Source organism: Branchiostoma belcheri, unplaced genomic scaffold, assembly GCF_001625305.1.
Source record: "Branchiostoma belcheri isolate BF01 breed outbred unplaced genomic scaffold, Haploidv18h27 scaffold2, whole genome shotgun sequence".
Taxonomy (NCBI): domain Eukaryota; kingdom Metazoa; phylum Chordata; class Leptocardii; order Amphioxiformes; family Branchiostomatidae; genus Branchiostoma; species Branchiostoma belcheri.
Genome location: NW_017803490.1, coordinates 4,862,326 through 4,887,732, shown reverse-complemented (window position 1 = coordinate 4,887,732; position 25,407 = coordinate 4,862,326). Strand labels below are relative to the sequence as shown.

The window sequence follows — 25,407 nt, the reverse complement described above, 5'->3', positions numbered from 1 at the left end:
CGCACGCCGCTAATGCCGCCGTAAACCGCCCCTCCCGCCCGGAACATTGATGCGGCGGCATGCGAGACGCGTACCGACCTCCCCCCCGTAATTGCTCGAGCGCAGCTCTAACGTGTCTTGAGATCGTTAACGCTAATTGCAAATTTTTAATGTGCCGACGGCAAGACCCCAACAAAGGTCACATTACATCTGAAGGGCTTGCAGATGGCGTGCAGTCATCATAAATCATTTCCACCGACCGGACTGGAACTCTCTGTAAACACAGCGGTTAAAGGGACGTCAGGGTGCCCTGAAGTTTTACAGTTTCCACAGCAAGTTGACTCAGTCTTTCAGCTTGTTGTAGAAGGATTTCAGGTAGATAATTACATGTACAGCCAAGCTGTGATTAAATGCAGGATTGTAAAACAGCCTTGTAAATAGTACTTGAATGTCTACAATAGTGCAATGAAAATATGACTAGGAAAACCAGTATCACTGGTTGCTATAGGAAAGGAACAGCCTTGCTGACAAAGCTAATACTGGACATGGAGTTTGAACACAAGAGATTTAGTTATCTCTTAGTTCAATACAGAAACCTGCATAGAAATGCTTTACTCAAATCTACAGATTTCTTGGATAGTCCAGTGGTTAGCGACCCTGTCTCTTGATCTAGATGTTGGGAGTTTGAATCCCGCCTCACCCAACATGCTGCTGGGAAGGGTCTCAGTCTTTAGAATGTGGTGTTAAGCCATGGTCCACTGTTACAATGAACCTATAAATACTGGACATGGCTTCTGTCTTCTCAGTCATGACCAGTGGAAGAGTAGCTCTTCAGTAAGGTAAACTAGTGTGAGATCACTTAAATTTTTACTTTCTAATTGCTAACATAAAGTGGCTTCTCAGTCAGGCAGGTAGAATCTGAAAATACACACAGAAGGATCAATCCAGAATCTGATGATTCCCCTACAGCGAAAAACGATTGATCAGCCCCAGTCTGTATTGATCTGAAAGGTGCAGATGGTATCGAGCGAGGGGCTGGTCTATCAGCTTTGATGTGAGTGTCACCGACTCAGAAACAAGGATGGGTATGGATTTTAAGGCGGGGGTATTTAAATGCACCATTTAAGATGGATTGCTACCCGTGAATGCGCTGATTCTTTTCCAAATCTTGAAAATTACATGTCTTCTTGCATTAGACCCTCTATAAACAATTGTATTGTAGAGTGTCTAAAAATGCACTCATGGCCAAAATTTCTCCATATTTTCATGTCATAAGAAACCTTTAACCAACTATGCAAGAAATCAACATATTATTTGTGAAAAATTAAGCATTACATTCAGATAGCTTACATGTATGTGAGTCATTTACTGATACATTTGTGTAATTGGATTTTATGGAACACAAATATGATTTTACTCTATTCTGTTGGCAAAACACAATTGAGTTTTCTGTGCAGAAATTCTTGAGAGATTTCTCCACATACTTTCAGATGACCAGTATGGTACACACCCTACTACAGAGGGATGACAAAGCGGTCCTCGTCAACCTGACGGACGAACGACACGACATGGTAAAATGGAAGACAAAACTATAGGAACGGTCAGATTGTTGCCTATAATTTGTAAAGAGGGCAGAGACCAGACATGTGTTTTCTGGTTTTACTCTGTCTTGGGCTCAGAATACTGGGTGTACATGTGCCTTAGTGCAGGTAAAATTGGAGCTATGCAGGTATTTCTAATGTCTACCTGCACCTAATTTCCACATAGGTGTATGTTGGATTTTTATTTTCAGCATTGATTGTTACCAGCAGTGAAGTATAAAAGAAATAAATTGAAATGGTATCTTAACAGCTTTTGATATGATCCATACTTCTTAAAGTCTGAGTGCAGGTAAAATTTGTCTGGTGCAGCTACATGTAGTTGTTAATGTTACCTTGTATGCAAAAAAAAAATTATTTTAAGCCCTACCCATTTTTTATATGTCTGTAACATTTTTAATGTAAAATCACATGTTTCCGTCCCAAATTGTTTTTTCGTGAATCAGCCAGGCTTCTTGCAGTGTATAACCAGATTACTTTGATCGATCTTCACACCCAGGGGGAGGTAGATGTGATACTTAATGCAAATATGCCCCAATTTCACCCCCACACCATGTAGTTAGGATGAAAGACCTGGATGAGATGGAAGCTTCAGTCCACTTAATTTGAAATCCATGATGAGAGGATGAGTCACACAATTCACTTTGAAACAAAAAAATGTTCAACCTTCAGAATGCTAAGGTAGCTGTTTGGCACCAGGTTTGTATTGGTTATGTGGATATAGAAGGGATAAGGTTAAAGAAGTACAGACTCCTGTAATTCTCTTTTATTATGTTTGCAGTTTCAAAAGTTCACAGAAAAATGGATGTGTTCACGGAACTGTATGTTAACGGTGGCGGCAGGTGCAGGAAAAAGAAATTGTACTATAAATATTCGAGAATTACAGTACTATAAACCTTTAAATTTTTGGGGTGGTTTAATTTTTTGCATGGACCTCTTCACCACGAATTTGTGGCACCCTGAATATCAATTTTTAGTATGATCTACCGTAAAAAAGTTGTATAAACAGCAAATTTAAATCAGCACAAAAACCTCCTTCAACGAAATAAAACTACTGCAAAGAAGTGAATAATTTCCCAGTATACATGTAATGACAGGGCCTAATGATATGGTTATGTAACATTCTCTGGAATTTTCCTAGAACTGATTTGTACAAAGTAGGTCCATCAAGACTTGAATCTGTATTCAGTTTTGTTGAATGCTTTCCTTTGCTGACCTTTCCATGTAAGACGGTGGCCTCCTTGCCATGGATAATTTGGTCAGCCAGCTAAACCAATTACTGCATCAGAGGGAATCATCAATAAGGCTTCATTTTCTCGATGATTTCATCCAATTTTTCCCTGCCTGCCTTGTGTGTCTGATGTTTGCAAACCAGAGCCTTTGTTGCTTGTAGTTCTGCACAGCTTTTGAATTAGGTTATTCAAACATACTTAATATACAGTCATTGTGATTTAGTCTGATCTTTTGTAGTAGACAGTGGGCTTTCCTATTGCATGTCCCATTATACAGTACATGTATCTGGTTCCCAGAGAAATTTCTGTTCTATTTTTTTACACAGAAAATAGCCAGAGAGTTATATCATGGGATTTAATATAGCATAAAGACATACACAATTGCAATCAACAATTGGTTCTTATATATCCAGTTTTAGAAGGGACTGTGAAAATTCCTACTTTACTACATGTATAATCTAGGTCTATAATGTACCACTAAAACCAGCAACTTAAATGTAATTTCTGCTAGCTTACATCAATACATGCATCTAAATACAGCTAAGTGTAGAAACCTATGGGCTTTTTTTAGGCTTGATGTTGACCTTTTAGCAGAGGTCAACATGTTTGTTCTGTCTATAGAAGTGACATCACCACCTGTCCAAACATAAGCTTCATTGTTGTAGTCCTTATTCTGTTGCCATGGCAACACAAGAAGTGGGCTCACATGTATTCTTACCACTCTCACTGGTTCCTTAGGAAATGGACTGGTCCACTCTGAGTAAGGGGGTACTATCTGTTTTTTTTAAAAGAACAAATGGTATAAAATAGCCTCATAATATTTTGGGGTTAAAAACACATGCTTATCTTCCAGTTTCCTAATTCAGACTTTTAGAAATATCAGTTATTATAACTCTGCAATACGTAAAGCTTGGTAATAGAAAATAAAGGAGCATGACACATGCATATCTAACGACGTGTAAGAATGAATTGGTTAGTTGTCATGGAGTATTGGTTTTAGTTGAGAATGAATTTTGATTGATGTTCATGAAAGTATAATATATGGCTCTGCCTTTGCTAATTACTGTTTTTATCATGTTCTAATATACAGCATGTACATTTTGTAAGTGATATTTTGGAAAAAGAAAATGAAAAGTATATTCAGGAATCTGCAACACAGTCCTGTGTAATAACAGTTGTGTATTGTTTGATACTCAGACTGAAATAGATCGAAAATACAAATGGCATTTTAATGAGACGGTGTCTCAAATTGATCTGGCTAAGTCAGAAGGGACATTGTCAACTAAAACATATGGATTTTTCTCAGGCTTTTATGTTGTTTTCTTTGCAGTTGCTTTATTTTGCAGTTCTAGAATCAATAAAGCACTTGTGTGACCATCATTGTACTATCTTAGTATAGCAACATGTAGTAACTATAGAAGTATATACACAAGTTATACAAATGATTGACAGATTGAAAAGTTTGTATGAAAGAAGGGATCAGTGTTTTGACACTTTAGTTTCCCTCTCCATACGTCAACTGACTTCACGGTACAGAAGGATGGTTTTGCTTGGCTGAGCTGAGGGCTTGTGTATATGATTGCCAGAGTAGGTTGTTAGCACATGGGTTGAGGTATGCAGATTGACAGGCAGAATCACAGGTCAGAAGGTCAGACTCAGAAAATGGGCTGAACATGAAGGTTTCAGAATTGGCTGGGAGCCAGCAGAAATTAGTGGTCGTCAGGAGAATTCAGAAGTCTGAAATCTCTGATGTCTTGTTGTTGTTGTTAATTCAAATGCTGTATCAAAATGGAAATGAGAAAATGCACCCAAGCTCAAACCTTTTACTTGTGTTTCCCCACAGGTCTTGAGAAGGGATCTGAGTACAGCATCCGGATATCCGCACAGACGGTTAATGGCAGCGGACCCCCCACGGAGTGGCACGTGGCAGATACACCCGAAAACGACTTGGACGGTAAGTGGACTCAAGTAGCAACGATTCTAAGTCTCTGGGAATGGCCACTTCTAAAAGGGACATCTTCCAAATTCCATTGGACATAGCATTACTCACAGGACCAGTCTTTTGGGTAAGAAGCTTAAAAGCTGTTACAGCAACAGGGCTGGAAATACCACCTGTATACATGTAAAACTGGAGCTGTGTAGGTATTTCTGATATGTAGTAATTTACCTGCACTGGTTTGTCACAAAACCAGCCCCTGACATTAGGGTGATGTGACTAGTGCTGGCCAAGAACTACCTACCATTCTTGAAGAACATAAGTGACGACAGTAGAGAGCATTTCTTGATGACAGACTACATTTAAAGGTAAAGAAACTGCAGGTAAAACTCGCGTGAAATTCTGCCTGCACCAGTGAAAGTATGTAGAAAGAAGTAACATGATCCCAGACCAAAAAGTGAAGCCAAGAGAGTACCGTTGTGCAAAAAAAAAAAGAAAAAATGCTGACTGATTTGAATGACAGACAGCGTGACGGAGTCCCTGGGTCTATCCCGCGCTCCGGCAGCGTCTGGAGAGGTCTTAAAAGGAGAAGCGACGATTCATCACGCCAGGAAAAGTGGCAACGGTAAAGCTCCAGGGAAGCAAAACAGTTTCCCACGTCACTGAAGCCCATTTCATTTGCCGGATTCTTCAGAAACATCACTAAAAGCCTTCCTAACCAACTGCAGTAATATGTGGCAGGGGAAACCTGGTTAGCTTCTGGGTTCAGCCGTAACGTGGCTCCTCCCAACTTATGGGAATACAGGAATAAGGAATCAGCCGAGTATGGGGAAGGCACTAAGAGGATGAACAAGTGCAGACTGCAGATTTCAGGATAGCGGCTCTTGGAGTTCAATAATCTAAAGCATTAGTGGGTTGGTACTTATCCCAGCGTGCAAGTCAAATGTGGAGTGAGGGATTTCAAGGACTTTTGTATCACCCCGGTGCATTGATTTTATTCCTGAGGTTGTTAGAAGGGTGAAGTAAGAGGATAGGAACTAACAGCACAGTGGGAGTCACAACCGCTTTTGAAATTAGGTTTTTGGAAACTTCAGTGTACATGTTGCATGTATGTGAAATTATTCATGTCAGTTTTTTCCAAGTTAGAGAAAAATAATAATAAAAACACTAGAAGCATTGTTTCAATGGCAAGAAAGCTTCTATTTGCAGAAGGAAAACATATTGGTTTTGCTCAGTTTCTTCTTCTGTTTCAAACAAAGTCAATGACCTGAACCAGACGTCTGTCACCATGGTAACTGGTGCTGTAGCAGACACCCTGTGGTGTTGGGTTACATTATGTAGAAGAACAGAGTAAGAACAAACAGTGCATTGTAAATTGTTGGGCTAGACCAGGTGAAGATAAACATTATCCATTTGCTTTGCAAATGTTACCTTTCTAGTTCCTTATTACATTTCATAGAAAAATAATAGGATGGTTGATAGGTCTTATGGGATTGTCCTAACACATTTATGGAGGATTTCTAAGCCATCTTTGCAGTAAACTGGTTTGCATGGATCCTCAGTGCAAGGGAAGACAAATAATATGATTAAACGATGAGAAGGCGTAGCACCTTGAGTCTGTGTAAGATCTCAATTCCTATGAGAGGTGGAACTAAATCAGTTCCACTTCATTGTACCACATCACAACACTTCTGTCGATGTTTGTCAATGGGCCAAATTGAGAGATTTTATCAGTTTTATCTCCTTTGGCCTCTCAAATTTGATTTGCATTGATTTTGTAGAAAAATTTCCAGACGGCTTTGCTTGTGAATAGGGTGTAGATTTACTGTTGCCATGCTTTAGAAACTGTCGTAAACAAAACACGTCGTGGCCGCGAAGTCATTTTCCCAGACAAAATGGACCTGACTGTAAAGTTTGTTTTATGCTCTCAATTTATTCCTCATCACCAAAGCAACTTGGCAAAGAGGTGTTTATTACTCGGGTATGTGCAGTTGTTACTGCTGCACTCAATACAAGCATGAAACACTCAACTGGGGTGTTTTTAAGAGGATTAGTCGTGCCATTTACTTCAACCTGCATTTGAATCAGAACAAGGGATGCTGCACTAAAATGAAGGTTTTTATCCATGGAGTTATTACGTATTTCAATCTGTCGTACATCCTCCTCATATCTGTTCCCGGCGATATCGTTGGATGCAATCTCGGTTTACGACTCGACTTCCCGCGCAATTGGTCGAAAGGATGTGTCGTTTCTAAGAGGATTAAGTTGTAACTTTTCTCTAGTTATGCCCATGTTGTGGTGGAACAGGGAAGACACTTTTACTACCATGCCAATGATTGAAGCTGGTTTTTCTTTACTGCTGTTGATAATAGAAGAGACAAAATGTCATTTATGGAGGATGACTGCATTGTAAGGGATACTTGAAGTTTCTTTTTTTAGGTTCAGAAATATATTGACACCAAGACCACCACCCCTCCCACACTATGTCAGAAGCAATTTTTAAAAAGATACTCTGTATCAAAGATCTCATAGCTCATTCCTATGAATATTTTAAATGTTGGTAACTGGAGATGGAAGTAGAAGATGATAAAAGAATATGATAAAAAATCATATAGCATTGATGAGTAAAATTTATCCAAGAAAGGATCTTTTAAAAATTATTAGTTATAGAACTCTAAATCAATAATACTTTATTTTGTGACCGTAATGTAAAATGTGTAATAATGATATGAAAACAAGTTTGTTCTATAGTTTGGCGATTATTTGTATAAATTTATATTGTATGTACTACTAGCATTTCTATCATCACCATAGCTATGAATAAGTTATTATAATCATTTTGAGGAGTTTTCAACCTATCAACTACTCAGCGGGTAAAGATGTCTACTGATATAACATATTATTGGCAGTGTTTCTAATATATCTATGTGAATAAATGATTCAAGATCATAGATCATGATAAACATTTCAGACAAGAAATTTCAGAAAATTACTTGTAGCTTTCCATGGTGCTGAAATATGTATTGTTGTGCACCAAGGATTTCCGTTGCATTTTTCTTATCATTTCCTTTAGTGAAGAAAAGTAATACAACAAGCAACTTGTCACAGTATCATTATTGTTTGTAGAACTTCATACTTCAAGGCAAAAACCAACATATTTGAGGAAATTTGGAATGCCGTGTGTGTTATTTATTTTTCTCTCAAGAATGCATTGGATATTCAAATTCAGTAAAGAAGAACAACCAAGCCAAACCAAAAATCTGACCACTTCAGTTTTACTGGCTTTCAAGCTCCTTGTAAAAGTATCCATTAGCAAGGCTCATCTGAAGTCCTGGGCATATTGGCTGCCCTAAAGACCCCTCCATGTTGTTTAGATGAGTAAGTCTCCTTCAATCCAGTCAATAAACGCAGCCCTAAATGAAGGCAGCCCAGAAACAGATAGGTAAAGTAGAGGCATTAAGTGCACTACAGGACAAGTATCCATTTAATGCCAGCGTTTGAGATTTGCTGACAAGAGGGAATCCTACGGGGCTGTTTGGCCTAATAAAGTTAGATATGTGGTCCTGGGTTATTCTAACTAAAACTGTAGCGCAACTTGTGCTATCTTTGTAAAAAGCAGACTTATGTATAGTACATAGTTCATGTTTTTAGTAGGGAATGGCAAAGGCTTAAATTCTTTGGTTTATAGGTGGTGTGTTCAAATCTAGATTGAGTTTAGCTTGAGTTATTCAATTGAAAACACTGTGTTTTTAAAAAAGGAAACTTTCGAAGATTTGAAAGATTTGTCTATTTAGATTTTGGGTAACTTTTACCCACCTGTTATCATTATATTTATGATGATTCTGTATGGCTTTATAAACCCCATAGGTGAAATGTGTAATGAGAATATAAAGCAAAACTTGTAAAACATATAACACAACTACTTCTGCCCTGTAAGGCATTTTACATGGTCCACTTCAGGTCTTACCAATATGAAAGAAGTGTGTTAGAAACGTGTGTTAATACATCCATCCACCATTGATCTGCAGTAGACACATGTTGTTAACACAGCCAAGTGTTCCAGCCATGAGTGCTTATTCTCCACGTCGTAAAGTAAAATAGTCATGACTGGAAGCTGTTTCCGCGCTCTGTGGATCTCCGTGGGTTTTCGTATCACTTATCACAGAAATTTACGCAAGGTTGTTTAGCTAGAAGGTAGAGACTCTAATTAGATATTTAGTAGGACAGAAAAAAGGATAAAATGTATAGTATAGAAATTTTTTTCTTGTCCCAAAGTTCCTGAAGTTTACAGAACATTGTATTTAGATAAAAAGCTTTTAAAATCATACATGTAATTCATAGCTTTTCTTGTTTTTCGTGTATCCAGAAAGTTTGAGGATGGAAATTAAGAGAAAAATTTCACACCAAGAGCAGAGTTAAATTAGTTTTGTCTTTTCCAATTTCCAAAAAATATTGGCCTTCCATTTGCCCAAATGGAAAGAAGCTGCTTCGCCAAGTTTCCTATCCCAGATCTAGACTCTCTGTCTTTACCAGTGCGTATCCGCAGTGGGCTTTAGTATCAATACCATATATCTGCCGTGCTGGGATATTACTACAAGCTAGGCCCTGCGGTTTATATTGCTCACCAAAGCTATATCACGGTTTGAATGTGATGAGGACGTGCGAATCCTCGACTTGATGTTGTGCTTGATAGGATTTGGGGAACATCCTTCTAAAATTAAAGTGCTTTATATTCCGGTCGTTACATCTAAAGGCAGTGGGAACGTTTTTAAATGGTTCTTGTTTTCTCAGTGGAAAAAATAAGCAGAGGAAGGTGAAATAAGCAAGAAGTACGGAATAATTTTTAAAAATTGTCTCAGCTAAGTCTTCTTGAGAGAATTTGGGTGCATTTTTGCCACCAAAATATGAAGACCATAGCTTGCCAAGGACAGAAAAGAAAGAAAAGGGAAGTTCTGCTCCAGTACCAAGGACAGCCACTAGAAGCCCCAAAATTAACTTGACCTTCCTCTTCCCAAGACCTACTAACATACTAAATACCAACACAATCCATTCAGGCCTTCTTGAGTTATGTTGACCACAAATATGTGGAAACACAGACACACACACAGACAGACTGACCAAAATTAATACCTCCATTTTTCATGGAGGTAACAGTAGTTGCTTAGCATTCTGGGCAGTGTGAGTGCATTCTTGCTGTTGTGAGGTCATGTCAAGCCGGTTATTGATTCCCAATATGGCTGCTGCCAGCTGCATTCTTCTTCTCCGAGATCCAGTACGAAATGCCAGAGCGGACGTCTGTAATAGCAGGTCCTCTGCTGTAATCTTGTTGCCAAAGTTCTAAAATCTAATCAGAAAGGAAAGAAAATAGTATGACCAGGCATGCATGGAATTGCAATGTCTGTAATGCCTGTGCATGGATGGGGAAGTAGGGTTTGTTTTTGAATGAAAGTTACATTTCCAAACACTAAGATCCTTAGTATTAATACAGGTACATGTACATAGTTTTGTAAACACATGTGTGTATGGAAGATTTGTTTTTGGTATGTCTGTCTGCGTGTTTAGTCAAAGGTTCTAGTAGTTAGGTCAAAGGTTCAAGGTAAAGTTTATCTCATTTCCTGATTTCAATTTCCCTATATGCATGTTACCTGTTGGAAGTTGGGAAAATAATTATATGAAATCATTGAGAAATTATTGGCATAAAGCAAGAAATTCACAAAAACTAAATAGTTCAGAGAGGTATGAAAACTTTGGTTTCTTTTCTTTATGGTTACATTCATTAAGAATTACCATGAAGTAGGGAAGTTACAATTTTTTATCCCCACCTCCTTCCTTGTAATTATTGCAAGACCATAAAAACCGAAGGCCTTTAGGATACCTTTGATGATCTTGTAGTAAAATCCGGACATAAAACTCGGGAAAGCATATTGGAGAAGTCCAGTTCACTAATGACCCGTACCCTTCCCACGCAGCTGACAAGGTAATGTATTACCCAACATACGACTCCATTGTGGTGATTGTCGGAACGCCGCGAAGTGTGACGCCATCTTTTGTTCCCATTCCTGGAGGTAATTTTGTCGGGAAAGATGTCGGAGGCGATCGGCAGAAGGCGTTTGCACGCTTGAAAACTACTGTTGCCTTGACAAATGGGAAGCTTCCTCCAAATGCAAATAGAATATACACGCAATCTGGGCTGTGGTAGGAGAAGTATTTGTTACCTTGGCCTAGCAGGTTATGATTTTGGTAGTGTTTGTATGTTTGAAGTTTAGCACAATAACTTAGGAATCTGTGGATGGATTGTTATGGAACTTGGTAGGTGGGTAGGTCTTTACCTTGAGGATGAGATCAGATTTTGGCCGCCCTGGCAGCTTTCCTTGATACTGCAGCAGAACTTTCAGGTTTCATTTTCAAACTTTGATCATAAGGAAGTTCACTTCATGAAACTGCATAGTAAAAGTTTAAGACTTAATGTCTTATTTTCAGAATTTAAATCCTAAAACTGCATATTTTAAGAAATAATAGCTGACAAAAAGACTAGTAGTAGGCACACAAACACACATACACTGTAAGAATCAGGCTGAAACCTCTTTGCAGTGACAAATGGTTGAAGCATTGCAATAGAAAGATGAGAAGTGGTTGCGGACTCTCGCCCTTGAGCGAATGTCATCACCAAATCTAATTAGACCTGGGAAGTGTCGGCCAACTGTGGCTTCGACCTGCCCAGAGGTCAGCATAGTCCGGGTGAGTGAGAGGACTAGGTCTGAGTGGTGCGGTGTATTCCTGTAGCTCATTTATTTGCAGCACACTAGCTTTAGGGCGCAGGCCACTCTCTGTGGGCTGGTGATAGATGGAAATATTCCTGATAGGATAATTGTGACGCAAATGGAGTCCATGAATTCAGAGTAATATACTGCCTAATCCCAAGGAAGGTCTATCAACTACTGCAAGGAAACAATTCAAGCAGTATGCTTCGAAATCATTCAGCTTTAGAAATATTCATCTTTGTTAACATTCATCTTATATTAATGAGGAACCATGCCAACTATAGTTTATACTTTCTCTAAGGTTCTGAGGATTCATATCATCTCTCATAGTCTTTTGAGACTGACTGAAAGAGAATCTGTGTACTTCTAAGCCTCGTGCCATTTTTCTCTGCCCCCCACCCCACTCCCCACAAGACTGCACTTGAGACAAATGAATGGTCCATTTCGGTTGACACAGATGAAGGTAACCTTCATTGTTTTTCTGGCCAGTTTGATCTTGAATGACCTGTTGAAATGAGAAGTAAGGGATTGCCCTGGTAGTGATGTGTGACCGTAACCTTTCGGCTCTACATGCAGCAGTTTTGTACCATTTATTCCTGTCATACCAGAGAATCAGACCTTGCAAGCTTGAAGACTGTCCTGTTATTCATTACCTCCAGGGACGAAATGTTTTGTTTTTGCTCAGTTAACTCTTCTCCTAACACAAAAGGTCAATGACCTGAAACCAGATGTCTGTGACCATGGTAACTGGTGTTGGGTTACATCATGTTGCAATTTTATAGCAGGAGGGATTTAGACTCCTATCAACATATGTATGAATGTGTTTGAGTAAGAATTAACAGAGCAGACCATATGCAAAGGTAAACATTATGCATTTGCTTTGCAATTGTTACCTTTCTAGTTTGTGCATTTGCTTGTGTGTCCTTTTGTTGGAGTGCAGTAGAGTAGCAGGAATGTAGAGGGAGATTTTGTTAATGTAGATTGACAGGAAGGTCCATCCACACAGTTACTGTAAGTCACTGGGGATACCCACTTAGGACTTGTCACAACAAGTTAGGTTCCTGCCTCTTGGCCGACAAGGTTTGTAGCTGTCCTAGGCCTGTTGTAGTATATTGTACGTCAGACCATCTCTTTGGTTGTGCCAGTAAATTCACAAAAAACTCTTGATACCTTTAGATGAGTCTTCAAATAGAATTTCAGTTGTATAAGTCTGTCATGTACAATTTGTTCTTAGCTATTTCTAAATTCTGTAGTTGACTTTTAACTTTGCAGTATTCCAGGAACAAGGCTTTGGGACTGCCATAGAAATGCCATTCCAGGCTCTATCGCCGGCCTCAAATTCCCTTACGGAGAAGTGTTGGTTTGGCAAAGATTGGCTCCTCCGTTTGAATCGCGATGAGTAATGGAAACTATCTCGTGATGAATGCGACGGCAGCTCGACAATTTCGACGTAATAGCCTCGGCATTGACCTGTGGGAAAGTTGGATCTACCACGGGTCGCTTATTTCCTTCCCTAATTAGATGAGTCGGTTTTGGCTGCGTACTACTGACATGGCTAATGTGAATGGATGGGTAGGGTTAAGGGTGACGCACTCGGAGAACTAGAATGTTGGCAAATTTGTCTTTCTGTTATCCCTACACAAGGATGATTTAAGAGGTGAATTTTAGGCTTCATTTGGGGAGCTGGAGCCTTGTAATGAGTTCAACATAGTGGAGAAGTTCTCGTTCTCAAATACTACTAATTTGTACCAAGTAATGAAAGCAGTATTTATGAGACTTTCATGCATAACATATGCATTGGGAATTACAAGTTAGTTCTAATTGCTAAGAGCTAGGAACCTGTTCTACCTGTAATTATTGAGTGCAAAGCTTAGAATATTTACAAACAATTAAATAAAGTTTTAATGGAAGTTTTGCATCATCTAGTTTGCCCACATACTTTATTGAATAGCTAGGTTGTGTACGTTAGAACTTTTGCTCTTCTCACCTGTTGTCAACCTTAAAAGAAGTCAAGACGGGCAGATTTGTTAGAGGTAATTTGCATAATTTGCCCTTCTAGTTGCCAGGGCGATGATATGACACAGAAAGGCTGGCATTTTGCAGAGGTGCAAGGTTTAGACCGCTTGTTCTCCCAATGCCATGCCTACCGCAAAAATTTAGCCGTGATTTCACGGGTATAATGCATACAGTGGGCAGCCAAAGTCTCAGAAATTCTAAGCAGGACCATATAAGAGATATCAGTCTTCCATAACAAGAGCTTTTGCCCCTCTTTCCAAAACATTTATGTTTGAAATCTTGTTATCTTGGCAAACAGCATGCCTGTGTTGGGTTTGTAACGTCGTGCGGTTGTCAACGTCCTGAAGGCATCTCACAGCAGCAGCCATTTCAGAACCAAGGACAGCGCTATAGCAACAAATTCGATACTCTCACAGCTTTAATGTCAGAGAGTCATTGAACAGGCCACGTCAACTGTATCCTTCTAGATATTGAATTATGCTGCTGTAGGGTGATTCTTTCTAAGTCCACGGTTAGTTTTTGAATCATTGATGGCCTGAGGAGAGAATTCAGTACCAGGGACAGGCATGTTGTACAGTAAATGATGTTTATAGAAGCTACATGGCAACTCGAACCGTTTCACCTTAACATAGTTTTCGCTGCTGTTGTAAAACTGAAAGGTCATTGACATTAACTGCAAAAAATGAAGCCTTAGTGTAGAATGCACTCAGTAAACATCATAAAATCTGTATTTCTTTATCGCTGTTCATGTGGTAATGCGTTCTTCCCATAGGAAGAAGCTTTTTGCACTCTGATGGTAAAACTTTTCTGTACGCAAAGGACATCGGTACATCTTGATATGGTACGAGTGACGTTAACGCCTACGCTTACGGTATGGCGTGAAATGTACGTGACAAGCCGACAAAACACGTGGAAGCAACTGTCGCGAAGATATAATGGGGCCTAAACATCTGTGAAATCACGCAAATCGGGGGGATGAGTTGTGAAACGCTTTACCATGGTACTTGGAATGCTAATGTGATATAGTTAACCCTTGTTCTGCAAAGGACTGTGTAGGTACCATGTTTGCATTGGTCAAAATATCAGTTAGCTGAGAGACGGAGCCAGTATATTATTAACCCTTCTTCTGCGAAGCACTTTTAAGATATTACGTCTGTATTGGCCACAGGATCAGTTTGCTGTGAGAAGGTTAGAATATGGAGTCAGTTTACCTTTTGTAATACACTTTGTCATCCTTAATGTTTTAGGTAAGCCCCTGCATATATTATACATCCTCCATTATTTGAGATAAAGCCTGCTTGCCAAATGGAAGTGGTAAAATATATGGCGGGACCAAAATGGACTTTCGCTAGGCGAGATGTAGACAGATTATATCTGCATACATGCAAGTCTACAGCTGAAGCTATCAATTATAGAAAAGTTATTAGTGGGAGTTGGTCACCTCCCTGGTATAAGTTGTTTTTATTCATTATTGTGAATTTCATGCTGATTCTGTGCATATTTCATAGGGACTGTTACTTCCTCCCAGCTTATGGTGAGACCATTTTGACCTCCAACTCAGTCAGTCTGTGGTTATACCATTTCCCCTTTCACTCCTGTGACCCTACTCCATTCCGTTAACTTCAGACACACAAGCAAACAAACAGACAGCCCACCAAAAACAAAATCTCCATACACAGATGTAAGAACATATTGCAATGTGTAATTTGGAAAGCTCAATGAATATTGGTTAATCCCTATCATGAGTCACATACAACAGAAAACAGATTTCAAGCCCTGTCTTGGCTCTCATTTTGTACTGCAGTTATCGTAACCAAATGGAATTGCCTATTTCCGAAGAAATAGATCTAGGCAGCCTGTTCTGGGACCATGTTGAAAGGAGCTGTATCTTATCATGTACTGCGTACAGCTAGTAGTAGTGATTTCTTACGTGTTGTTCCTGATATGTAGCTACCCGCTGAGACATGGGGAAATGGGTTGAACTGATTCTGCCCCAGAGGTCAACATGAAAGACATACGACCTTGAGTTATCAGATAATGCTGTCTACAGTCGGCTGTTCTCACTGTTTAAAAAGAAACTATGGAATCTCCAAACCATGGAAGAGAAAGCAACCACTGTTAATGTTCACAGAAGCCCAGAGTAATGTGCGTAAACTCTTGCAGAATTTTTTTTGTCGGATGTGAAGTACGTTTCTTTGACATTTGTGATTCTTGGTGGGGAATGATAACGCCGGAGAAGGGTCTCTGAAGCTACAGCGTGTGTCAAGAGATCTGAACCATGGAAAAGAAAGCAACCACTCTTTGTGTTCACAGAAGCTCTCAAAAGTATAACATCCAGCAGAATTTCATTGTCGGGTGCAGAGTATGTATCTTTGACGTTTGCGACTCTTGGCGAGGAACGATAACGCCAGAAAAGGTTCTACCAGAGCCTCGGCTTGTGTCAAGAGATGAGCATCTTGTCAGCGAGGCTGCTGTAAGATAACGCTGTGTCAGAGCGCCGCGGGTTAACCGGGGCCTGAATAAAACATGGAGAATGGATCCATGTGCCAACTATCTGTAGCAAGATCAGGAGAAGTACTTGACGTGGTGGACTGTGGAGAGAGATAGGACTCATGTGGAGAGGACATGGAATAGTTTGTTAAAATTGGCTGAAACACCAGGAGGCACGTAAAGATCAACATCAGACTGTAGGAAGGGGAACAAACATGAAAAAAGAAGCAAGGCTATTCAGACTACAGTAACTGAATGATGAGATTGTATATGGAAGGCAGGAGAATTGTAGTACTGTCATTTTATGTTCGCAGTAGCAAAAGTTCACAGTCTGAGCAAGATACTCATGTAATTATACATTCGCAGTGGTGGCAGGTGCAGAAAGAAAGAAGAAAGTCCGTGAATTAATTGTGATTTACAGTATTTTTTTTGCAATGCCTTCTGCAACTTAAACAAATTCTTGGGCCCCCATGAGATGAAATGCAAGTTATTGACAACTTGTACAACAGAAGCTAAATGCATTCTGTCCAGACTGTATACAACAAGTGAATGAGATTGAAGTTTAGGAATGGGTTGAAATTATTTGCTTGGTGGTCTTCTTGGCATTGTTTGGGTCCATTTAGTGTATAGTAAAAATGTTTGCAAGAAAGCCCTTTGGCTTTTCAGTAGGTTAATATTTTAGCAGGCTATTGATAGTCGTAGACCCAATGCATATCAGACTCCCAAGGTGTAATCAAAGGTCATGACCTCAGACCCACAATGCCTCAGTCCAGTTGCCGAGCCTTCCCCAGGCAAATCTTGATGCAGTGCCAGGTTTGTGAACTCTGCCCCAAAATGTGGGCAGTTTAAACCCCTGGAGCTATAAATGTGCAGCTATTTTGCGAAGGAAGGTTTTATAGATCACCGAAAAGGTTGACATGAAGGCTTGCGGCCTAGAAGAAGGTCAGAAATGAGTCCCAAAGTGCTGCTTATATCCACACACTGCATTGGAAGCAAAATTAACTAGGAAACAAATTAAGAAGAGTCTTTGAGGGCTCTATATAAAAATGGAGAAACATCCACTCTTCAAGGATGAGTAAAGTCTGCATAGATAAAGATCACCGAAAATGGCTTTGCCGTTTTCTATGTATTGATCTTCAAGTCAGATCCATCATTTTTATGGATACAGAATGTATGATTCAATGCATTGTTGATTTTATTCCTCCAAGCTTGAGGGATGGGAATCGGTTTTCCTGTCACACTGTAGACAGGGAGAGCATTTTTATGTTATATTTGGTCATGTTTAAGTGAAGTGGTGTAAAACTTGACGTAATTCAGTTTCCCTTTTGAGGTAACTTCACAGACTTTTGAGAAGAAATAGACTTGGGTCAATAACATGTGCAATTAATGGGAATATAAATACCACAGGGCATATTTAAAGGGAGCCATAAATATGAGAGTCAAATATAATGCAGATAGACATAAAAGGGGTCCTTATCAACATTTCATTGCCCAGCTTTGATTGAAATACACAAATTTACAGAAGGTACAACTTACAATCACCGAAAAAAGACGCTTCTATTAGGAATGTATTAAATGATTTCTTATAGGCATCATTCAACCTGCATACAAGATTGTGTTGCGCTGAGATCAAAGAATTAGCGGAGTGTGATGTAGTGCCTGTGAAATTTTCTTGTCGCTTTAATGACTTAGAGAAATTACCGGCGGCAAGCAGAATTGATTGTCATAGGACAAGTCATCCATCACAAATCCCCCCTCCCTCCCAACTCAAAATCCTCTTTGCTTCAGCTTGTCAAGAACAGCGAAAAGGTTTTGTCAAGGAATAAAACATTTAGAGCTCTACATATAGCTGTTTCTCTGTTATGTGCATGTTACAAATTTACCCTCCTCCCTCCCAAGTCAAAATCCTCTTTGGTTTAGCTTATCAAGAACTGCAAAGGGTTATGTCAAGAAATAAAACATTTAGAGCTCTACATAAAGCTGTTTCTCTGTTATGTGCATGTTCCAAATTTACCCCCCCCCCACTTGCAATGCAAAATCCTCAGCTTATCTATAACCGCGAAGAGGTTATGACAAGAAATAAAACATTTAGAGCTCTTCATAAAGCTGTTTCTCCGTTATGTGCATGTCGTATCCTTTGACCAGCCCTTTTTAATCTCCATTTCTCTTTCACTGCCGTCTCTGCCCCTCCCCCTCCTAACCTGGAAACCAGAGAAGCCCTGGGGGGGAAGAACCATTATATGTGTGCAAAGTTAGTGAGCTGTGCCCTGACGTAGCTGCAATGAGGTGAGGGACCCTTGCGCGGAGAGTTGGGGCTAAAACCGAGATTGCTTTTGCCCCACTTGATCTGGGGCGCTCCGCGGAATAGAGTAGACTCATAAAACTCTGGCAGCGTTTATTACAGCGGAGTTGTGGAGATGGTAGTTAAACTAAGGGCACGAAGCATGCGTTTATCAACAGGGGACGATTTGGAGCCAGGAAATACCTCCTAGGAAATTCGGCTGAGCCAGTAATATCCTAGTAATATACAGACATTATTAACTCCGCAAAGAATCAGTGCAAGTTTATGCTGTCTGTTGCCTACATTTATTGGTGAACAGAGTAAGTTTAGAATTTCAAGAATGTATTTTGGTGACATTTTTGGCTTATAAGAACTAAGAATTGAGATTAAAATTCAAACAAGCCCAATATTTCTTTAGAAAGTCATTATCAAATTCAGACTGTGAAAATGTTTTGTCTTTGCACCCAATTTTGCTTGGTAATTTACCATTAAATTTTTCTCAAACCCCTCCGTACATTGTACTATGTTCTTTATAGTGTGGCAAATAGGCAATAAACCATGTAATTAGCAAACATACATTAAATACATAGATGTACATGTACTGTTTGTACACTGCCCTTGCTATGGAGGTGGTCAACCCTGAAGGTGTTCATCCATACATGTAATTACACTGCTAGAGGGGTGATGTCAAATGGGAGATAATGCCTACCCTATAGGACTGTAATGATTAATAATGAGACCTCCATAGGTGTGGTGACATTCATGATAACAGCAATGTTAAATGTCAAAAAATGTCAAAAACTGCAATTTTAACAAAAAGCTGCAGATAATAGTAGAGAATACGGAGTGATAATTTTGATTTGAATTCTAAATTTTGCTTGTAGATGTTTAAAATGACAGTTAAGATAAAACCACTTCAAATATAATTCACAGTTTGGTAGGTTTGTGTTAAATCTAAAAATGACGAAATTATGTCTGTTGTACCAGCTTTCAAATTACATATTGCGTTTGCAATTGAAGCCATATTAAGCCTTAATTAACATCTCGTTAATGGATCATAAGTCTTTGTTGGCAGCAAATTGCTAGTTTATTTCTAATTAGCATCCAAATGTTATCCGCTATTTCGTCGGATTGATTTTCGAAAGATAACTGTCGACATTATCCCGTGACCCACTTTAATAATGACCTCCTTTCTATCGACATAATGGACCCGTTATCCATATAATGACATCGCTATTTCAATTAACACCCTATAAAATGATCATATTACCTATTCATAGCATACACCAAGGTATTACTGCTATTGAAAGGGGTATTGAAATTTTGGACAGTCAGCACAAATGTTGAAGGTTTCGTGTCTGGACCTTAATCAAGCAAGAAAAATGATCTGTTTATCTGATCATTATATTATCATGTTATTATGACCATGGAACTACAGGTTCAGACTGACATATTCTGTATTTTTTTGTACTTTCTATCAAGAAACACAAAAAAACAGTATTCTATTGATACTTATTGGCTTTGGCATGCATGTATATTGCTTGTTTTATGGCCATAACAAATACTTAATTGTGGTGGGATTTTAGATGCTTTTATTGGGACCGTATATCGTACAGTCAATTCAAAAATTGGGCTTGATCTGCTTTGATGACAAGCAGAAAGCAGTGACCATGACTGTTGTTTATTTGAAGTTAATCCAGATAAATGCATTTTGATTGAATGTTGTTTCAGCATATGAAAATATTCATATTAGAATTTCTTAAACTGAGCATAAATTTTGTGCATAGCAAATTGTCTCACCAAGTCTCATATTTTCTTCTCACAGAGTCCAGAGTGCCGAACCAGCCCAGCTCTCTCCACGTGCGACCTTTGACCCACAGCATCGTGGTGTCATGGACGCCTCCGCTGGACACGAACATCATGATCCGCGGTTACATCATCGGCTACGGGAAGGGCTTCCCTGACGAGTACCGTGTCGTGGTGGACGGCAAGACTCGATACTTCACCATCGAAAACCTCGGTGAGCACATCAGAGACTGTTTGTTTGTTTGTTTGAGCCTTTCTTTATTCCTAGAATTAACTTCTGATGGCTGCTTTTCATTGAGGTCATCAAGAAAGAGATGGAAGATAGAATAAGATACAAGTTTCAACAAGTTTAAACTTTTGTTCCAACACAAAAGGTAAGTGTTCTCACCCAGACCTTTTGACCAGTCACTCTGGTCTTACTCAGTACACTGACCCAGTGAGACTGGTCACATGGCTTCTCTGAAGTGTGACGTCAACACTGGGTCAAAGGTATCTGGTAAACAATGTCAGGTCCTTTTACAGTTCCATGATAGGTTTCAACAAGTTCATGTTAAAATGTAAGAATGAAGAAAGTTGCTATCTCAAATCATGCCTCTAAACCCTCTCCCTGCTGCCTAACCTTGTAGTCATTACAAATTTGGTGCTAAATGGCTACCATAGCAGGCTGAAGGTTAAGTTGAAATAGAACTGCAGCAGGCTGATGCAGCAGTATCTTGGAGGATCTTCACTTAGAAAAAACGGTGCGATGCTACAGATAAGCTGTGCAGGTATAAGAAATGAACATCATTAGCATAGATAGCTGCCTCCGAGATAAGTCTGAAACTTATTGCTGATTACAAGTGTTGAAACGAGAAACCATCGTGCCATGGGATACATGCATCAGTACAAGCGACTTAGAAAATTGGATCCCGAAGGCATGGCTGTTTCAAATGGACTCGGACTGGCTTTTCCCTTGACCATATTTCAGCGGGGATTTGGTACAACGATGCTTGCCACAGGGTCCAAACAGTTTATGTTGACTGTGTAACAGTTTGTAGTTAACACCAGCAGTTAGAGGTCACCGAAAAGGCATCTTCGGTGCAAATACCTCCCTGCAGCCCCTTTCAAAGTGATGAGTGTCCCAAACAGTTGACATTTGTGTGGAATTAACTCTTCGCAATGCATGACTGGCGAGCTGAGGGTGGCTTTCAGCACTTTTATTTCTAGGTTGTCCTTGAAAAATGCAATCTGCAACACAAGTCGGATATTTCATCTCAGAGGAATATGACTACAATATGTCAGTGTCTTGTCAAGTAAGACTGATAGAACAGATGCTAATGCTGTGGACTACTGCCTCGCATGCAAAAAAAACAACAAGGAAGCTAGGATTTTCAGTGTAAAAATGTACAAATTTGAAACAAAACCGTTCCACATTTCTAAGAATGATTTTTACATTGTAAAATGTGTAGAATTGCTGCTGCTGATTTTACATTATGTGTACAACATTGCAAGGTTCTAAGATTTGGGATTGGATCCAATCTCCTGACTTTACTTTAAAATTGCTTGAAAAATACAGGAATTCTGTTGTCTCTGTGACCTTTGTGACACGATGGGTGGTCAAGGTCGCCCAGGATTGGTCAGAGGTTGTTTAAAGGAAGAATAAAAGGCCACAGACCCAATAGCCCCCAAACTGTCAACCGGTAATAGAATGATCCACTTTGCCAATCATTCGTACATCTGACGATGAACGAGTCTCATAAAGTCCAATCAAATACTGCGTAGTATTTTCCACACTGTAGTCTTGTAATGAAATGAGTTACATCACAAGAGCCTCTCTAGTACTGTAGCAGATGTCATTCTAGTAATGACTTAATCCACTTCCTTAATGAAATACCTATCCAAGCTGAAAGCTTTTTGGGGAGGGGCAATCAAATCGCAGTAAAACTGGGATTAAAGAGCCGGAGTTGAATTGCGAGGAATCTCGTAATGCGTCCTTCAAACAAACTGGAACTGGTCGGACAAGTGATTGTTTAATCCAGTTCGTCTGTCATTCTGCGATTTCTGCCAGAACGCATTTCAGCCCGCTTTTCGGAGTGGTATAAATGTTTGATCAAATGCTCGTTCAGTCGTACAAGCCGCGTCTGCGTAATGAGATAATCCAGTTTCTCCATCAGGGAAAGATGTTTGCGAAAAAAGGGCTTTCAAAGTGCAGTCAAATGGGCGCTACCTCGAAATCAACAGCCATTTTCACTGATGATTTTACTTCTCTACAAATTTAGCGTTGCTTGTTTGATTTTATGGTTCAGTCAGATTTTTGTTTCAAGGACTGTAAAAATGCATGTAATGGCATCTTTGATTTGTGTGATGCTGTAGTTTAATGTGCAAAAATGTATCTGATAATATGCAATACTATAAAGTGCTGAATAGACCAAAGTAACACTTGGTAATGCCAACAGTACTGAATGCTCGCATTTCAGTAAAATGTACCAACACATAATCCATTGCATTTGGTTGAGGGAATGTTTCTGATGTATCTATAGATAGCAGAACATGCGGTGTACCATGACAAAAAAATCCATGGCACTGGTGCATTTCCACATATGTAGCTGATAAAAGTTTCATTAGGCCCAGAGTAACTCGTAGATAAAGCAGAAACTGTAGCCATGAAGTCCAAGTGGATTAACTTGGGACAAGTATGGATGGCTTTGCTTAGCAATGAATGAATAAATAAAGCAAGAAACAGATGAACTATAGATAAAGGGGCTTATGCCTGTAAAACATGCGAATTTGGTGATGCATAGAGCTTTAGTGTTTTATCCTTGGTTAACCTTTTTCCTGCTGCCTCTAACCCTGGAACTAATACAAATTCGGTGCCAACCTTCTACTTTAGCATACTGAAGGTTAAATTCATACAGTTTTCTTTTCCATATCAAATCAAGAACATGTAAAGAATTACAACAAAAACATTTCACTTTAATTTACATTTGTGTATGATTTTTCCTGGGATATTGGTATAAGCCAGTTCTTTGAGAACACTTAAAAGGCGTTGAAAATTTTATGAAATGTGTGTCAGTGCCTGGGCCTCAGCATTACCATGTAGCTTTCAAGCCAGACTCGTGAGGACTGTTAAGTAGGTGTCTTATGACTAGTGACTGAATGTTATAGACTGGGAGCATCAACTTGTCTTCTGTGCCCAATGCAGGGATTTTACCCAAGGAACCGTTGCCAAAAAAAGTAGGCCTGGACCAAAACAGTGAATTGAGAAAGGCCACCAACTTCTGTCTTCAAAGAGTTATTTGTAGACGTAAAGAGTACCATATGGCTCAAAGTAATTTTTTTTAATAAATGATAAATGGTAGGTATACTGCAACACACCTACCTTTCAAATTTGTGTTTGTTTTCCGTTCAGAAATTAATAACATCTCAGCAAGCTTAAGCAAGTTGTTACCAATAATTAGTTTTTAACGAGGAAGGAAGGTAAGATAGAACTTCCCAGCTGCTGTACTCTTGAGATATTGAACAAGTCCCTTGTTGGCCTCTGGTTTAAAAGTTTGATGCAGTTTGGGGACAGACTTAATGCCAAGATTTAGTGTTCGTCTTATCGTGTCACCATCACTAGCCACCCTGTCTACACTCCGATGAAAAGGTAATAAATTTCAAAGCTTCTTGGTTCAAAAAAGGGATAAAATGATAAGAGAACCTCGGTTCTAATATTGGAGATCGCTATCGGAGTTGACGGTGGCATTTAGCGGATGTTAAGGTTGCTTAGCGATGGCGTTGGTGGGAAGGAACACCCACAGCACGGCAGTTTCACCCCATTATCACGAGTTACGGAGGTAACGAGACAGTACGCCAAGCCGCCATGTTTCATCACTACTTGCTTCAATCATAATTTTCTGTCATAAGACATCACACACAGTTGTGACGGCTCTGTGTTTTTTAGGGTGGTATTATAACTTCAAATTATTGACATTGTAAAGTAAATAATAACATTTTATGTTTGTCATACATTTAAACCCTCTGAACTATTTTACTATACAGGCAATAACTTTGCAGTTTCAAATTCATTTCTATCTTCACTGCGTATATCAAGCCTGTAAATTGATGTAGAGGATTTCAAGTAATGGACAGTTGGGGTGTTGGACCAATCAGGATTGTACAGTGATTTTAAATCACCCAATCAGATTTAAGCAGCACTGCACAAATTAATGTCTTTATTATTGTTTATTTCTTACTACAGAGGCGGCATCTTTATACGTTATCAAGGTGCGGGCGTACAACCAACTTGGGGAGGGCATCCCCATATACGAGAACACCTACACTCGACCAAAAACTAGTAAGTCCTCTTTTTCTTTCTCTCAAAAGTCTGTGTCAAGTACAATCTATCTTGTCATCATGTTTTGTCCACTAATGGTACATACTTGTAACATGTGTATGTCTGTATACTTCAAACATTAATTCTTATTTTCTACCAGATGTTTGTGTGACATTTAACATCAAAGTAATGTAGACTATGTTGTCAGACTTTTTAAGTGTTTAAGAGACAGTATTTTGGTAAGCATGTGAAAGATGATAAATCAGCAAAATTTTGATTAATTAACCATTTTTTCCTGACAGGCATGCAATTTATAACACTTTGCATGTAAAAATTGTGATGTGTTTATACATTTGCTTGTTGTATGTTGTTCCCATTGTATTTGTGGTCATAAGTTACATGTTCATGTAAGTGTGATCATGTGAATGAACACAGGTCCCTTTGGAAAACAAATGTCAGTGTACCTGTGTTTTTGTCTTGGTAAAATTGTAATGGAGAACTTCAAAATCCAACTCCAGCTGTTGATTTCCGAAGAATCCAGTGTTGAACTGGATTTTTGAAAGTTTAGGGGCAAAAATATAAAATTTACCTCCCCAGCAACTTTTGTAGATGGGTATTAGGAGTCCCCATTTGTGTAGAGGAGCTGGCTTTGTAAGCTATAAACATGGAGGAATACTTCTAATAATAAACCCAGGTCCAAGGTCAGAAAGTTTGGAGTGGTTGTCTCTTTCGAGACGTGACTTTTGGCTGAGAAGAGAATACATGTGTATGGCAGCAGGTTGTCTAGTATTCAAAACTGTGTTCTCTTCCTTGTCAACCTACCTTCTAACTGGACTGTCTGAGCTACTTTTCTGCAGTGCACAACTGTTCACAACTTCCCTGTAATGTACACAGCTTTGCTACTGCACAATAGTCTCTTCTAAAGCAACAATAACAGGAAAATATCAGCTCTGCATTCAACCACTAACACATCAAAGATACTGTTCCCTCCTAAATACAGAGGGGTGTTGTAGT

At 39.3% G+C, this 25,407-nt stretch overlaps 1 protein-coding gene across 7 annotated transcripts in view; it reads left to right on the top strand.

The window, feature by feature from the left end:
* The window catches only part of LOC109468561 (neogenin-like), a 130,131-nt gene that overhangs the window by 73,002 nt on the left and 31,722 nt on the right, over positions 1-25,407 (top strand). For all 7 annotated transcript variants that reach the window (XM_019766815.1, XM_019766814.1, XM_019766820.1 and 4 more), the window contains 3 exons: positions 4,653-4,763; positions 20,119-20,313; positions 24,319-24,414. In XM_019766815.1, the coding sequence (XP_019622374.1) occupies positions 4,653-4,763; positions 20,119-20,313; positions 24,319-24,414 (402 nt within the window). The remainder of the gene's footprint in view (positions 1-4,652; positions 4,764-20,118; positions 20,314-24,318; positions 24,415-25,407) is intronic.